At 35.9% G+C, this 16,911-nt stretch overlaps 1 protein-coding gene across 3 annotated transcripts in view; it reads right to left on the minus strand.

Moving 5' to 3' along the window:
* Positions 1-285: 285 nt before the first annotated feature.
* Positions 286-16,911, minus strand: part of SLC16A7 (solute carrier family 16 member 7) — an 80,493-nt gene continuing 63,867 nt past the window's right edge. For all 3 annotated transcript variants that reach the window (XM_063155159.1, XM_063155161.1, XM_063155160.1), the window contains exons 3-5: positions 12,469-12,612; positions 10,092-10,904; positions 286-7,740 (exon numbers count right to left, since the gene is read on the minus strand). In XM_063155159.1, coding sequence (XP_063011229.1) covers positions 7,469-7,740; positions 10,092-10,904; positions 12,469-12,612 — 1,229 coding nt within the window. In that variant the 3' untranslated portion in view covers positions 286-7,468. The remainder of the gene's footprint in view (positions 7,741-10,091; positions 10,905-12,468; positions 12,613-16,911) is intronic.

A 16,911-nucleotide genomic window follows, 5' to 3' on the forward strand; every position in this document is an offset into this window, starting at 1 on the left:
TAATGGGGAAAAGAAACCCTGGTGTCCAGATGGCACTTGAGTTATGTATGAGAATAATTATGGTGAAATTAGGAATAGCAATGGGTTGGTACAATGTTCTGTTACTAGTAGCAGCTTTTCTCCACAGGAAATTTGAAGTTCTGTTTCTGTACGCAACAAGAAGTGATTCAGAGATCTTTGCTACAACTGAATAGTGAATCAATCTAAATATCTATGAATATTTGTGCACTCTGAAGGTGTAAATAATATACTATTAAGAAGACTGAGAAAATAGAATTTACATCCTTTCAGAAAAACTTTACATGGAAATTTTATTTTCATTTTTCTTTTTTTCTCCCAATTGCTTATTATACACAATTTTAATTGTAATTTCCCATAAATATATATGGACAAACTTGACATATTACACAGTAGTACAGGCCTGGAATAGAAGTTATTGAACAAAAATGCATTTAAATACAATTTAATGCAATGCATAAGCACTTTACAGGGTTAATATACATTATGAACAATGAATTTTGTCAGGTCAAAAAAAGGATTTGGCATCTAGAAAGTTATCATTCACTCATATCTCTTTGGAACATAAATAGCACCTCTAGCTAATAAATGATTGTCAAAAAAAAATCTAGCCAATATATTCAAGTAAAAACCATACAGTATTGCAAAATACAGAAAGGAAGAAACAACTTTATTAGTCAACAACAATGGTTACTGCATGTTTAATTATTGCATAGCAATACCAGGTTCTCTTGATAAACTGCAGAAACGGTGAACTTTCCAAGTAGGCTGTAAGTGGAAAATGCAGCTGTATCACTCTTTGAGGAAGGGAATTTATGTAAATAACTTATGTACCACTCTGAAAAATCTCCCACTAATTTTAAGGTAATACTTTTTTAAAGAGTGAGAGCCAAATGTAGACTTTTCATGGGCCTGCCTACTTGCAGACAAATTAAAACCACCAAAACCTGTTAAAGGTATGGTATATTTTCAGTGTTTTTAATGACTAATGTTCTGGACAATTTCACATATTAATCTAAGAGGAATATTGTTTGCACAGGCTTGAGTATTCTCACTTTCCATACTTGTTACAAAAAATATCATGCCCACCACTATTTTGTATTAAGTGGTCATACATATCACATTAGCTGAAAACTCAGTATATTGGTTGCAGTCTGTTCAGAGATCATTTAGTTAATATTTCCACAGCAATGATACCCCACTAATGAGTTCACCAACAATGTAGGTTTTGCCATCTACCTCAATGAACATTATCAGTGATCTTACGCTGCTTTGAACTGAGTCATGGTTGGAAACCAGTGTTACATAATACTGCAGCTTTTTGAATTAATTTCTACTATAAATAATTTTAGCAGAAACTGAAAAATAGCATATGCTCTTACAAAAAAAGCTTCAAATTTTTCTGCCATTAGAGGAAGTTTTTATTTGCTTACAATTATGTTTCATTTATCAGGCACAATATGCAACTTACTCTAAAATATTATATATATTTTATATATACATAAATATATATAATATATATAAATTAGAGTTTTATATATAGGGGAATACATATATACACATACCACATCTGCATATATATTCCCTTATATATGTCCATATATACATTCACAGATGACATAAACCATTTTCTCGGGAAATAAGAAAAATGAAGGTTATAAACTGCTCAAAGAAGGCTTGAAAGGAAATAAATAATTTCCTTTGGGGTTAACAGACTTGTTTGGATATTTATTCAAATATATCCTCTCTATTTTATAATCTACATTCAGAGTGTATGGTGGGATTTTTTTTAAATTTATTTACATAGGCATTTAAAATAATACATGTTGTGCGTTAATTTAGGGACTGATTCATTAGGAATATTATGCAGGCATAGAAAAATTGCCAGCTGTAGCAAATCCTGTGTTTACTGAGTTATATCTGATGGTCCTGAGATTTGGAATGGAGAGAATAAGGCTGAAATCTCCACTGAAGCCACATCACTTCCAGTGTCTGGTGAAGTTCTTTGATTGGTATTTTCATTTTGGCTTTAGCGGACTATGTACTAGGTCCTAGAAGGCAAGAATAGTTTGAAGAATATCTTTGATGGAACAATCATCTCTGGTTTTGTGAAGAGCATATGAAGAATAATCATCATTCCTTGACCCCAATCTAATATTTTGTGACTACTTCCTTCAACTGCCCCAAAAAAGGAAAAGCAAGCTAAAATTTGCTATTATTTCTAAATCAGAAACATATTTTATTTTTCAGGGATGCAAAATTTTCTGTAATAATTTTATAAACTGTTTGGATATATTAACTTTGTTAATTTCCCTAACTCAGAAATTGTAAGAAAACAAAAAAGAATAATGGGCCATCATCTCACAGAAAAATCATTAGACTTTCAATAGCTAAATGACACATTGAGTTTTTAAACCAGATCAGTGATGCAAAAACTTCACAGGTAAGGGTTAAGATTAAAGATATGTGAACTGATACAAAGATGTGGACACAGAGATGCCCTGCCTTGAAAACAGAAATGTAAGCAGCTTTAAATATTTGGGAGACTTTCTAATAGTCTGTACAGGTTTTACCATTATGCATTTTGTTAACACTTCTTCCAGGGTTGTGCAAGTCTCCAAACTTCAACTGAGAGGTAGATGATGAGAAAAATTTGAACTGCAAAACTACAACATGCAAATTATGTTGAAATCACACAGCAATGCTTATGCAAATTCTCATCAAAAATGTGATAGTACATGCAAACACTTTCATTATATATAAATTTGCACAAATATCAGAAGTGCACCCACCCCCAAAAAATTCCAAACAACCTTATTAAAACTGGTAAGCCATCTCTGAAAATAATTATTTCAAAATTCCCTTTATATTCCTCTCTGTGAGTAGAAAAATAGTCATCTATAGAGAAACTAACAAAAATTGCCTGATTCAATTTTGTTATAGGCAAAATTGTCTGTGTCATTTATAGCATGTTCATCCATAAACGCAGTGACCAGCTTTGTTTAGTGAAATCCTGATAGCAGTCCAAAATCTGGCTGCATATAGTATCTTTAACTTATGTATCCCAGTAATATCTCTCCACTAATATTCACAACCAGACATGAAAAAAGGAAGTGAAAAATGTTGCATTTAGCAACATAGAAAATGTGTCATTTCAGGAAAAAAACCAAGAAATATTTAAGGATAAGTCACTACATCCCCAGTCCAATTTTTTTTTGTTGCATCAAACAAAGTATGGGGTGGTGGACGTGGAGAATGTTTAAAAGGAATGAGAATTCTCTGGGAGGAACAATCATGTCCACATTGCCAAATGCTTTTTAAGCACAGTGGATGCTGATACATAACACGACTATTAAAATTCACGTGAATTTTGCATTGATTTGAATCAATGTTGGTGAAATTGGCTGCCATTCACTTCAGCAGTAAGTAAAACTGTATCTCCTCTCAATAAGGACAGCATCACTTAAAAAAATCTATTTGAAGATGAAGTAAGATTTTCCCTAGCTCTGTCAAAGCAGTTCACAAAACACACTCCTGAAATAAAAGCATTGTACTCTTTCATACAAAAAGATGCTTTTCTGAACTTCATGGAAATACAGAATTAACAACAATTGTAACCACAGTTCAACGGGGAGAGATAGGAGGGGTGAAATTTTGATATGTTCCTGAAATAATACAGAGAATTATTAGTGAAGAGTCTTTCTCTGGAGTTGAAAAGGGCAATACAGGAGAATTCTCCAGCTAATAGAGTATATGACATAAAAACTGAAAAGAGAGAGAAGTATCTGAATGTGTACTTTAAAACAACTTGAAATTTAACCCTGATATGAAATTGGGGAAAATATTATTGATGCTATCCACCTTCCTACTACTTTTAAAATTTTTGCATTATTATTTCTAGAAGAGAAAAAGGGCAATCAGCTTAGAAATTCTGTAGCAGAGAAATTAAAAGAATGAAGTATGCATGAGTATAAAAGAAAACAAGACCAATTATGGATTTGCTTGCACTGACTGAGACTATAGATTCTTAGAGCGCATAAGAGACACATGTGCTAGAAAATTGGGGTAAATTTCTTCATCACTGATCAGGGGAATGTCTTAGTCCTGACCCTTCAGTGGTTCAAACTGAGGGAGAGGTAATTAAGAGAAACCAGAGCAATTCAGAGAAATTATGTACATACCCAGGTCTAATCTCAAAAGCAGAAATGTAGCGATGAAATTATTTGCAGTACAAATTACAGGTCAGCGCAAGTAGGAGTGACATTCAGGAGTTTGAAGGCAAGTTATACTCATTTCACTACTTGATGTTCAGAATAAAGTTGATTCAAGGCAATTTATTATTATCATTACTTTTAGAAATAAGAGCTACCTATACTAGGCAATTGCCCCTTTAGGACCTGCTATTTGGAAGACACAGGTTTTTAATTTGAGGCAGTTTTTGCATAGATACAGTTCCAATTTTCTTCACTCATATCTGGTTTTTAACTTCTTTAATATTCATTAATATCAAGAGTATGCTGATAGGTTTTATTTTGTTGTCATTATTAAGAGAAAGAGTAATGCAAGGAAATGTTTAACTTGTCTCTTCCTACCTTGTATCACTGTAGTTGCCTGTCACATCATTTTGCCTTATGGGATTAAAAACTGCACATTGGTGAGTGGTGGTAAAGCAGCTCTTGCACTCCTATTAACTTTTAACATAATGGACCAGAGATGAAAGAGTAGCATCTCCGTAGAGTGTTTACAGAAATTTTTATTTCCTCTGAGATAGTGATATAATTTTTGCTACTAGAGGTCAGATGTGTCTATGGCTCAAGGAACTTTGTTTTTCCCTTATTTCCTATGCCATGTTGTTTTGTATTCTGAGATCCTGCATAGAACAGGCAAGTTGCCTGCATATTTCCTGAGAGTCTTTTTTTTTCATAATTTTTCTGAATCCTTTACTTACTCAACAGCAACTTGTAACAGCCTTCAGTCAAAAGTTGACACTTCTTGTATTCTACCCTTATTCTTAATCATGTTCTTTTATTGCAAAGAGATAACAATAAGCACCTACAATTTTACCTCAGACATTTTGGTTCAGTTCCTGTATTAATCTCTTTTCAAATAATCTCTGCATTTCTATCAGTGGCTAGCGAGAGCAGAGTGATATTCTTGATAACCACTCTTCAGCTAAAATTTCAGTTCGTCTTTCATAATCCAGTATTTACAACTGACAATCCTCACTGTATGAAAGCTTAGCATCTATGAAACATCCCTTTCTGGCTATGGGCACACAAGGCTCCTGGAATTCACTCAGTGTGTTTGTACAGCCATAAAGAGAGCAATGCTTCATGTCATGGGGTGCTGGCAAGGCTAAGATTTGGATGCAGGTGCAGTGAATTTACTTCTTCTCTGAAGCTGGGGCTTGGGAGAGGAACTGTAATTTTACTGGGACTGAATCATTTCTCTTTACAAAGTACACAGCTTGAGTCTGAACATGCAACCCATATTTTATACCGAAACTCTGAAATGCACATATTTTGATTCTGATGCTCCTAAAAATTTATAGGATTTGTTGGAGAAGTTTGGTTTTCCTGAATATAACTAGGCAAAAAGTAGGTATTAAATTCTGTACCATGATGAGAGTAGATTCATATTTCTCCCCAAAACAGTGATGAGAAAATTAAAAAAAATAAGCAATATTGTGGAACTCTATGAAATGATAAACCAGTAAAATAGAAGCAAGCACTATCCACATTTTTAGAAGAAAAATTAAAATAATTTTGAACATAATAATATTAAGAAATTACTTTCTTAAAAGCTCTCCCGTATCTACTAGATTTTACTATTGAGTTTTTAATTTTGTTATTGGCACTTCAAAGTGTGTTTATCACAGTTAGCTCTCTGTCCAATATATTTCAAACTTTTTGGGATTTAGAAGAGGACTAAAATGAATAATTTTCTTTTCCTGGAATTGAGTGTAGGTGTATCCTGCATAAACAGTGCATAAATGTTTTATGAATCAGACCCTTAATTTTCACAATTTTTGAGGCATTTATAAGCATCCCTCAAAAATGAATACCACCTTTCCTTACCTAGAAATAGAACAGAAATAATTCCGCATATTATCTTCAGAAGCTTTCACTTTTAACTTTTAAAGCAGTACTAAACAATTTGTGTAAAGTAAAATTGTAGGTTTATGCCATGTTTTGTCTAAAGGAAGGGGAACAATTGTGTACATTTTAATTTATATGATGGTCTGCATGAAATTGTAGACACAAGACTAAACATCCTGCATAAAACTGGTGTGTCAATACAAAGCTTCCAGACTGGCATTGTCAAGGTGCCTTGCAGCATTTTTGCTCAAAGCAGCACTACAAAAAAAGAAGTAGCTTTTCACTAAATTCCTGGGAAAGGGAAGTGGGAACTGGGAAGCTACCCATCTGCAAAGATCAGAAGTTAGATCTTACATCTCCTCTCAAGACACCATCAAACAACTAACGACTTGTCAATAAGGCCAAGCATCTACTTTGAAGTCATTGTCATGAAACTCAGTAAGGCCACAAAAGCCAAGGGTTAGTATCCTTTTAACATCAGCAGATTATGAATCTAGTCCCTTTAGGAAAATGGCTTCACAGTCTGATCCAGATCCTTCAGCTACAGAGTAATACATAGGCAAACAAACTGATTGCCGCTCTTGTTAGAAATGTAAAACTTGGGTTTAAACCCTTTATGTACAGGCAGATTTTAGCTAGTTTGAATTAGCAAGGTGTGAACATACTTTGAATTCAAATGTACATGTTGAAGTACTATGTAATCAGTTATCACTGGAGGAAACTACTTCTGGAATATATTATAAATCAGCTTTTTATTGCATTTTAGAGGTGTGATCACCAATTATTTGTCTCCTACACTTAACTTTTATATCCATAATTGCATATGCAGCCATATTTTTTATCAAGTGGATGTACAAAAGAGAAGAATGTCTCAGTGTGCTACAGTCAGGTATTATGTCTCTTTTGAAACAAATCTTAGACTTTATGTTCTCTTTAAAATTAATGGTAAGTAGAATTTGGACAGATTATTTCAAAAGACTTTAATCACATCATAAAGATAAATGCAAGTATCTTCCCAAATAAGAGCAGGAGATACTCTTGCACTAGATACACTTCTGAAACAAAACTGTCATTGGAAGGCTTTATAGCATGGTTTATCTGACTCTTGATTGTCCAGAGTCAAAATTCAACGGACTCATTTGCATTGAGTCACTACCTCTGTAATCGCAATTTTGTATCTCTGAAACAAATTAACTGTAGATAGTAATTTAGCTTTGAGTCTTACCATAGGGCAAAAATCTGTTTCCATCCAATATTGTGACTGATCATTATTACCACAAAACCTGGCCTGTGTCTTGAAGACATATTCCTAATGGAAGTCATAAATGTTGCCTTCTTAGCTATATTTCAGATTAAATATTGGTTTCTCTTTCTGATGGATCTTCAGGAGCTTTATCAGCTCTGCTGGAAGCATCTTCATTCTCATTGTTTGTTAATGGTTCTGCTTCCTTTGGGTCGGCGTTCTTCTGTGCTTTCAGCTTCTCATCTTCTAACTTCTTTTCTTTTGCCAAAAGCCTGTAGTTGATGGCATTGCCAATGAACAACCAGATACTGGCCACAGTCACGATCACTCCGCAGACAAAATACATGTACTTATATTCCCCAGTAACATCTACTAACCAACCTGAAATACAAAGATAAGAAAAGAAAAAGTTAGGATACTTAATAAAATCCACATCTTTCCCTTGGTAAAAGTATCTATATATTTTTGGTTTTGAAGTTCAAGCAGAAATGCATTTTCAACATGTTAAAGCTGTCTAACATAAACAGTGGAACTCATAAAAAAACCCTGTGTTAATCCAGAGAGCAATTGAAGACACTGACAATCATAAAATGTTGAAGAACAAAGTAAGTAAATCTTAATGAATAATGACAGTTTTTCAGTTCTTTTATGTTCATTCTTTCATTACCTTATTATTTTATTCACCTCCTAATTTTGTTTTCCTATTGTTTGGAGTGACAGTCTGACACTCACTGAGGCTGCATAAAGACAATAGGATGAAGAGGTATGTGCCTTTTTAGGCTCTCTGTGCATCAGCTGCCTGCTTTTCACTTTTACTTTCCTTTGACTGGTGAGAGATAGAAAGGCTTCTGCCTTCAGCCATCACACTCAACTGCTGAGTTTTAAACTCTGAGCCCTGTACCTAAAACTTGCATTCAGACCTCTGAGATTAAATTTCTTTATGACAAGGAGAGTAAAATATAACAGTTCTTCCAATTTATGAGACATTCCTTCTAAATTTTCCCAATTCCCAAATTAACATCTGTATGTATCCAAGTATTTAGCTCTGAAGTTTCCTACACTATAATTGAAACTCACAGAGTAAGGTGCACACTTCAATTTAGTATGCATTTAGATGCTTTTACTGGGCTGAAAATATAATGCCAGCCTATTCACCTGATACATGCTTACAAGCCATGAAAGTATTCCAGACTTTTTTTTTTTTTTTTCACAAACCTAGTATTAGGACAAATTCAAATAGCATTGCAAGTGTACAACTCACTTATTAATCTAAATAGTGCAATCTGTTGATTTTTATCACTGAGCAGTCTCATAAAAATATATTTAAAAACAAAATTCTGAATTAGAAATGCTTCAGCATACTATTTTAAAACATATGAACTAGTCAAAACTGGAGCTTAGCTTTTCCATATGTTCACCCCCTTTGTTGCCTCTGTTCAACAAGTTAAATCAATTATTCATGGTGCTATAGCACAAAAAAAATGCTTTCCAAAACTCCTGAAAAGTTTTTATACTGAAAAATAAATAACTGTGTAAGCTACGTCTCCATAAATATTGGATTTTACATCTTTTGAGTTGATACTGATCTCAGAACCTCACTGAAAAGGCTGGACTCCAGTGGTTAGAGGCTCAGACTCCCCACTAGGTGGCACAGAAAGAGTCTGTGTGAGGATATATTCTGGTCTACCTTAGCCAATGCGGATTTGTATGTTAAATGATGAGAAAAATATGGAATGCTTTTAGACATATTAAAAATTTACTTGTATAAATATTATTTTACTGAAGGGAGTGTAACTGTTTTGGCATATTCAGAATTGCACACAACAATGCTATTTTCATTGAAATACTGACAGTAATCTGAAGTATTTTGGTATATATAAATGCTTTTAGGCACACAATCTTGCTGACTTCTGAGGCAGTGCTAATGTGGGTACAGTGCTAATGTTCATTAGTCTGGCAATCTCACTATCTTTATATTTTCATATTGTTGGGCTTATACTGCGACACATGCACCAAGATAGACATCAATGCTTCTCAACAAAATTAGAACATCTATTTTTTAATCTCTTATATAATCAGAAATCTCAATAATATAAAGCTTGTTATCAGCATTACTGAATACTGAGAAAATAGATAGCAAACAGAAAATACTTTCTGAAAATACTGTTCATTTTTGCCGCTAGAAGGCCAAGTGTCTTGAATAAAGTCTAGGTGATACACCTAGGCTCCCTTTAAGCTCCCCTTACACTTGAAAAGAGAAGTTGGTGACGCTAACATCTTTCAGTCAGTTCATCCTCTGCATTGCCTGCCCCATCTATTGGCTACAGAAACAGGCTAAAGGACTGGCTGTGAGCAGAGCTGGAGTGTGAAATGATGCCAGGGTGCAATGCTCCACAGCACTCTGATGGAACTCCACCATGTGTGCACCCTGCCTAAAATGCTGAGCCGGCCTGTGTTTCTTCTGACACTTTCCTGTTAGTTTTTCCTCTCTGGAAATGCCCGTTCTCTCTGTTTAGATGAATTAAAGGTGTTTAAGCAAGTGTAAGTGAGCACTCTTCAGGCTGCCCCTAGGTTGGAGAAAAGTAACTGCTGCAGTTATTTTTTACTGTCAGGCTGTTACGGTACATTTCTAGTAAAAGGAAAACATTAAGGACAATGTTTATATTAATTCAATGTTACATTGCAAGATTATGCAGTAATGTCTGACAAAATGGAAAGAAATAGATTCTTACCTCCTAGAGGAGGGCCTATGAGCACAGGGCAGCATTCCACAATGGTGACAAGTCCCACCGCACTGGAAAATCTGGCAGCTCCAACAAGGTCCATCAAGGTCTCAAAAAGAACGCTGCTAACCATTCCAAATGCAAACCCAAAAAATACAGCATATATCACCAAGCCAGTGTAATTTTTTGCCAGAGGGCACAAGATATGACAGACTCCATTGTACAAGACAGCAAAACTAAAAAAGTACTGAATCTTTGGCCGGATAAACCTGGAGTTTGCTACAAGTCCCATGGAAGGCCTAGCAAACATGTCTACAAAGGCTAAGATAGAGAGCAAAAATGCAGCAGAATATTCATCAATTCCCTTGTGCTTGGCATAAGGAGCCAAGAATACTATTGGAGCAAAGAAACCAATAAACATAATGACATTTCCTGACAAATATATCAGAAACCCTCTGTGTTTGAAAAGGGACAGATCTAGATACTTATTCATAGTTTGCCAACAAGACTTCTTGTTGTTTTTGTGCAAGGCAGAATCTCCTGTGCCTTTTTCAACATCTTTTTTCACAGGAGGGGCTTTTTTTGGTCCAACAGGTCTCATAAGTGACCCAGCCACACAGCAGTTCAAAAGAAGTCCACCCAGAATAAGAAAGCTTCCTTTCCAGCCAAAAGCATTAAAGAGGAATTGATTGAGAGGTGCCAATGTGCTCAGAAACACTGGACTTCCAGCCATTGCCAATCCATTAGCGATGGGACGCTTCTTATAGAAATACTTGCCAATCATGGTCAAGGCAGGCTGTAAGTTGAATGCTAAACCCAGACCTAAACAACACATAAAAGACAGTATTATTGCACGTCATGCAGTGAAAATCACATCTCAGCTCTTTCAAGTTATTTTTAAAATGACCAGTATCCAATCCAGTGATTCTCAATATTGAAACCAACTAGCATCAGAAAATGAAATACAGCCTCATAGATGTCTATGAGTGCTCATACCAAGACTGTGTCATGGTGGCACTTGGTACATTTCCCCTGCAGTGCTGCATTGAAAGCCAAAACTCCTTTTCGTGTTTCAGCAGTGATAGAGACAGGGGAATCACATACAGAAGAATGATGGTATCTGTGCCTTGACTCACCATTTTTTTATTTGCTAAACTATAATACAATTCTCTCCTGGCTCATTTAACAAAACTTATTAAATGTCACCTCAGCTACAATGAATGCAGTGTTTATTTAAATGCATAAATCTCCTAATTTCCTATTTCCAACCCTAATTAAGATACAACTTGTCTGTAAAACTGGAGGATAAAATAGAAAATTATTTCCCAGCATATTCAGCTCTCCTTCCCCAGGTCACTATTAAGAAGTTTTAAAGGACACATGTGGGAGCAGACCACCCACCCAGATCAGTTGAGTGTATAAACTGAACCCAAAGCTGAACCTCTTGGCCTTCTCTCTGTATTAAGACATCTAAGCCATAAATTCTAATACGCCATAAATTCTAATATGCCTCTGCTTGATGGTACAGGAGAGAAACTCTCTTCCTTGATAGGCCCATTCCCAGATTCTGACATTACTCTTTCAGTAGGCACCAAGTTTAGGATGTCAAAAATAAAGACTTTTAAGGAACAATCACTGAATAAAAACAGACTCCTTCAGTCCCAACATAAAGGAAGATGAGCCTGAATATACAGGTATTATCTCATTCATTTACTACCTGCAACATTTCACCCATCCTTCCTTATTCTGAGAAGGGAGTTAAAAAAAACCCAGAACTTTTAATAAGGAGATTCTTTAATTTACTGGCATTACAATGAGTTTAAATCATTACTTTAGGTGATATCTAGGCCTGTGATAGGTGATCATGAATAATTTTATTTGGTGACTGACCCTGGGGGATTTTAAACAGAAAAAATTTAACTGAAAGTTGTTAGACTTTTCTGTGAGATTATGTGTATGTAAAAAACCTACAGAAATCTGGTGCAAGTTTTCACAATTCTACTAGAATTTGGCCAGCCTCTGCCACCCTGTTTGCAGTGCAACGTGACTGACAGCTAAAACAAATGTGAAATTGTACACAAATGACTGTAGTAAGTGCTGTCATGAGCCAATCAATTTTTATACCACAATTATAGTGCAATGTGGAAATACATACAGCATTTATTGAATAAATTCATCCGTTGTTTCTGAATTGTCCTAGGAAATAATTTAATATCATGCCAGTTTCCTTTAATTTAAAGGATTAGATAGCTGAAATGAACTGATCTTACTACCTTCTTGGATTGCATCTGTACACAGAGATTTCTTGGTCGGTGAGGCTGATTTGTAGAACAATATTAGAAATGGTTTGTTATACATAATATAACCTTTTAAACAGGACTCTTACCTCCAACCACACCAATACATATATACAGCTCAAGGACACTATTGCAGAAGGAGGATGCAATCATTCCAAAAGAACAGAGGATACCCCCTGCTATCATCACAGGCCGGCTACCATACTTATTCACCAAAATGCTGCTTATGGGACCTGTTGGTAGAAAGAAAATGCAATTTCAGGTAACAGGTAACTCTATCTTTGTATTTACAACGTATTGGAATGCTTTCCTCTTCCATCCCAGGAAATGTTAAACTGTTTCTATACCAATCTGTCTTACAAACACTCTGTGAATTTGCAGACACAAGACTGGATGTGGATATACTGCCTCCATGACAATATAAATATTGATCAGTTATGGAGATGGATAAAAAGATTAAAGACATCAGACAAGCAAGAGGGATTGTTACAGTTCACAAACAATCAATACCAAGATCGGTCAATGAAAATTTTGAAAGTGCAAGGACTGAAGAATTTCAAGTATGAGACAGGTATCAAAACTCCACAGAGCAGGAGGAACCTCCAGGCAAGCAGGCTAAAATTACTTAAACTGCAGCATGTCCTGCACCCCTACTTAGAACCACACATAGGCTTAAAAATATTGTCAAATCAGAACATAAATCTCTGGCCCCTGAGGCTTGCTTTCCCTTACCTTATCAAGAGAGGAGTGCTAATGCACAGTAAGATAACTATAGACTGTCTGGGAAAATCTAAATTGTGGTTCAGCATAAAAACCTATAAAACTAAAAAATATTGCTCTAGGTCCATTTTCAGTTTCAACTGCAATTCAGTTTATGGTATAATTACATCCATACTAACCAAACAGCTAGTGTGCAATTTAGCATGACATACATTATATGTTTTTGAACAACCATGGCTAGAATAGATGGTGTGCTACACATCAAGACTAAGAGGTTGTCAAAGCTCTTTAGGTAAACCTGCATAGCATCTGCTTGCACTATATTTGGTCCAAACCATTACAAACAGTCTTCCTTTTGCAATAACAGAAGGTAGCCAATACGAATTTTTTAAAAAATAAAAGCAAAGGATGCAAAAAACCCAATATCATAGAAAGCAATGTATTTCAAACTTAAGACAGAGCAGGTACATATCACACAATGGAATGCCGTGATTTGCATCTGAGTTCACTGCAAGTTATTCACTATACTGGTAACAGTTTAAAGTGTCTGGTTTTATGAAAATCTAAAGGAAAAAATCCCAGAAACTTCATGCAGTGAAGAGCCAAATCAAATGAAATTTAAAAGTGTGCTTTCATAGGCAAAGTTATATTTTAGACTGCAATCTTTGAATTACCTTAAATGCATTAGAGAATTACTATTGATAGGCTGAAAATGTTAATTACTATTTGCATATACACAACAGAAATCTTAAAAATATGTCAAATGATCAATTTTTACCTTACTTCCTTATGGAAATAAGCTTCTACAATAGAGTTGCCCTGTGCCTGCCTGTCTTTTCTAATATCTCATTAATAGAGAGATCAAATTGAAATTAACTTGATTGGAAAGCAAAGATTTGAGTAATGTTTGGATCTTAGTTTGTGTATTTAAAATAGTCCCAGGGAGTCTTAAGCATAACTATTTATTGAAGCCAACAGACTTAAACATCCACAGCATGGAACGGACACCCAAATAGACAACAGCCCAGGGGCTTATTAAAAGACTTTAAAACACTTATGAAGCACTAAAAGATTTAACTGAGAGCTTATATGACAACATAACTAACATTTCTTTATTTCCATTTGCAGGGAGCCACTAAGCAGAACTGTGACAAGCAAGGCTTTCCCCTTTGAAACCATATGAAGAAAGCAGTGAAACATGGAATAACATTATTCTAGAGTTGTGTTTGGAAAATTAATGGTTGGGCTTCTGTCTGAGTTAGAAAGCAAGCTCTTTTGAAATATGTAAACAATAGAAATAATTTCTCTAAATAAAAAAAAAAAAAGACCCTTTTAACTGGAAATCTCTTTTTAACTCAAAGCAAAAAGTTTCATTCCGGTATCAAATAATAGCTATAAGTTTGAAAATAAATAAATCTAAGGCAAGTAAAAAAAATCTAATTGTTGTTATTGCTAAACACAGTAACAGTATTCACTTAAGACATGTAAAAACAATTCTTTTTCATTAAAAAAAAACATAATTCCCCAGTTCTTCTTCCTGTGATGACATGGAAGTATTTACAAAATTGAAAATGAAAAATTTGTTTAGTATTTGCTAACAGACAGTTCCTTACCAGGAACAGGAAAACTGCATCTCTGCTGATCTTCACTGTAGCAGTTAGGCTGGGACTTTTAAGTTACAGCTCTCCAGATCAAAGCACGTAATGTTAGCTTCACCTACAAGACCTAATAGCTGAGCTCAAATATGGATGTATTAATTCAGATAGGTTGTCTGAGCCTGACTCCATACTTTCAAATGAGATAAATTTGGAATGTATCATGAATTTAAAAACCCTTCAAATATAATACTCCCTTTGAGCTGTTTTCTTTAAGTTAATGATGTGTACTTACCACCACACCTCCCTTAATTTGAGGTTTTCTTTACGTATATTCCAGTATTTTAATTTAAAATTTGTGCATGTGGGAAATATTAATTTTTGTACAAGCCACAATGTTAGTTTAAGCTCCCTAAATTATCTAGGACACTCTTCCAATGTGATAAGTTGGAGGTTAAACATTTTATTCTGACATCCGTGCATACACTTTGTTAAGAAATCTCATAAAATAATGCATTTTCATACCTTAACATAGATGTTTCTACATAAATTCCAGCTGTTTTCCTGCCATCATATGTTTCATAGCCTTGTACAAATTTCATGTCGCATCTAACATCTTCTACAATTATTTAAGTAATACTCACATGCCAGCATTCCTTGTATATTCTTTATTTTTAGACAAAGGAAGATTAAGCTGTTTAATTACTATTACACTGCCAAAACCTTGCTATACATTAATATATATTAATGCACTAAAGGACTGCTGGATCTCTGAATCTACTTTCCCAAAGCCTGAAGTAACTGCATAACAGATGTTAAGTCAGGAGACCCACAAGAATATTTACTCTGGTCTCTCCCTTAACACCCACAAACCATCAGCCACAAAAGATTATATGCTCCCTGAGGCAAATTTAAGACCATTATCGTAATATGCTAACACTCTCACAGCTGTACTTTTGTTTTATATCTTTCTGTTTCAAGCAAAGGACCAGGCTGTGAGACAGTAACTGTAACCAGCACCACTGAAAAACAGTTTCAGGAAGGGCTGTGCTTTATAAGACAAGAAAAAATAGCTGATTTTCGCATTGTTTGTCATTATGCCAAGGGAAAAGTGGCAAAAGTAATTTCAGTTGTGTGAGCAGAGATGGGATCATGCATTTTGGAGCTGTGTATGATGTTTCATACAGAATCTATAATACTGTGACACCTATGCTGTGTTTCACTGGCTCAGAAGAGCATTTAATTGCACTTGTGCACAAAGAAGTTATGGATGCTGAGAGCACATTTTCCCTGTGAGGCTGGTGAGGTCCTGGAAGGGGTTGCCTAGAGAAGCTGTGGCTGTCCCACCCCTAAGTGTTCTAGGCCAGCTTGGTTGTGGCTCTGAACACTCTGATCTACTGGCAGGTGTCCTGTCCATGGCAGAGGGGTTGGAGCTAAATCATACCATCAGTCATAGATTGGCCTGGGTTGGAAGGGACTTTAAAGGGTATCTAGTTTCAAACCCTTTAAGGTCATTTGCAAAAAGTGTCTCTCCATCCTTCTTGGAGGGTCCCTTCAGGTAGTAGAAGGCCACAAATAGGTTACCCCACAGCCCTCTCTTTTCCAGGCTGAACAATCCCAGTCTCTCAATCTTTCCTCACAGGAGAGATGCTCCATCCCTCTAATCATATTGGTGGTCTCCTCTGGGCCTGATCTAACAGGTCACTCTTCTTTCTGTGCTGAGGGTCTCACAGAGGGATGCAGCGCTGCAGCTTGCAGAATATAGGGGCAGTACAGAGCAGAACAGAGAGGAATCCCCTCCCTTGCCCTGCTGGCCACGCTGCTTGGGATGCGGCCCAGGACACGTTTGGATCTCTGTGCTGGAAGTGCCCATGGCTGGGTCATGTCCAGCCTCTCCTCCCCCAGCCCCCCGAGCCCCTCTCAGCAGGGCTGCTCTCCATCTGTCCATCCCCAGCCTGTGCTCATACCAGGGTTTGCCCCAACCCAGGTGCAGCACCTGCCCTTGGCCTTGTCAAACCCCATGAGATTCCCAAAGCCCCAATGCTCAGGCCTGTCCACGTCCCCCTGGATGGCATCCTGTGTCAACTGCACCACTTCTGTGCCATCTGCACCACTCAGCTCAGTGTCATCTGCAAACTTGCTGAGGGAGCACTTGATCCCTTCATTCCTGTCATTAATGTAGATATTCCACATTATAATTTATAAAAATAAAAAATA

This window comes from Melospiza melodia, chromosome 4 (assembly GCF_035770615.1).
Source record: "Melospiza melodia melodia isolate bMelMel2 chromosome 4, bMelMel2.pri, whole genome shotgun sequence".
Taxonomy (NCBI): Eukaryota; Metazoa; Chordata; class Aves; order Passeriformes; family Passerellidae; genus Melospiza; species Melospiza melodia.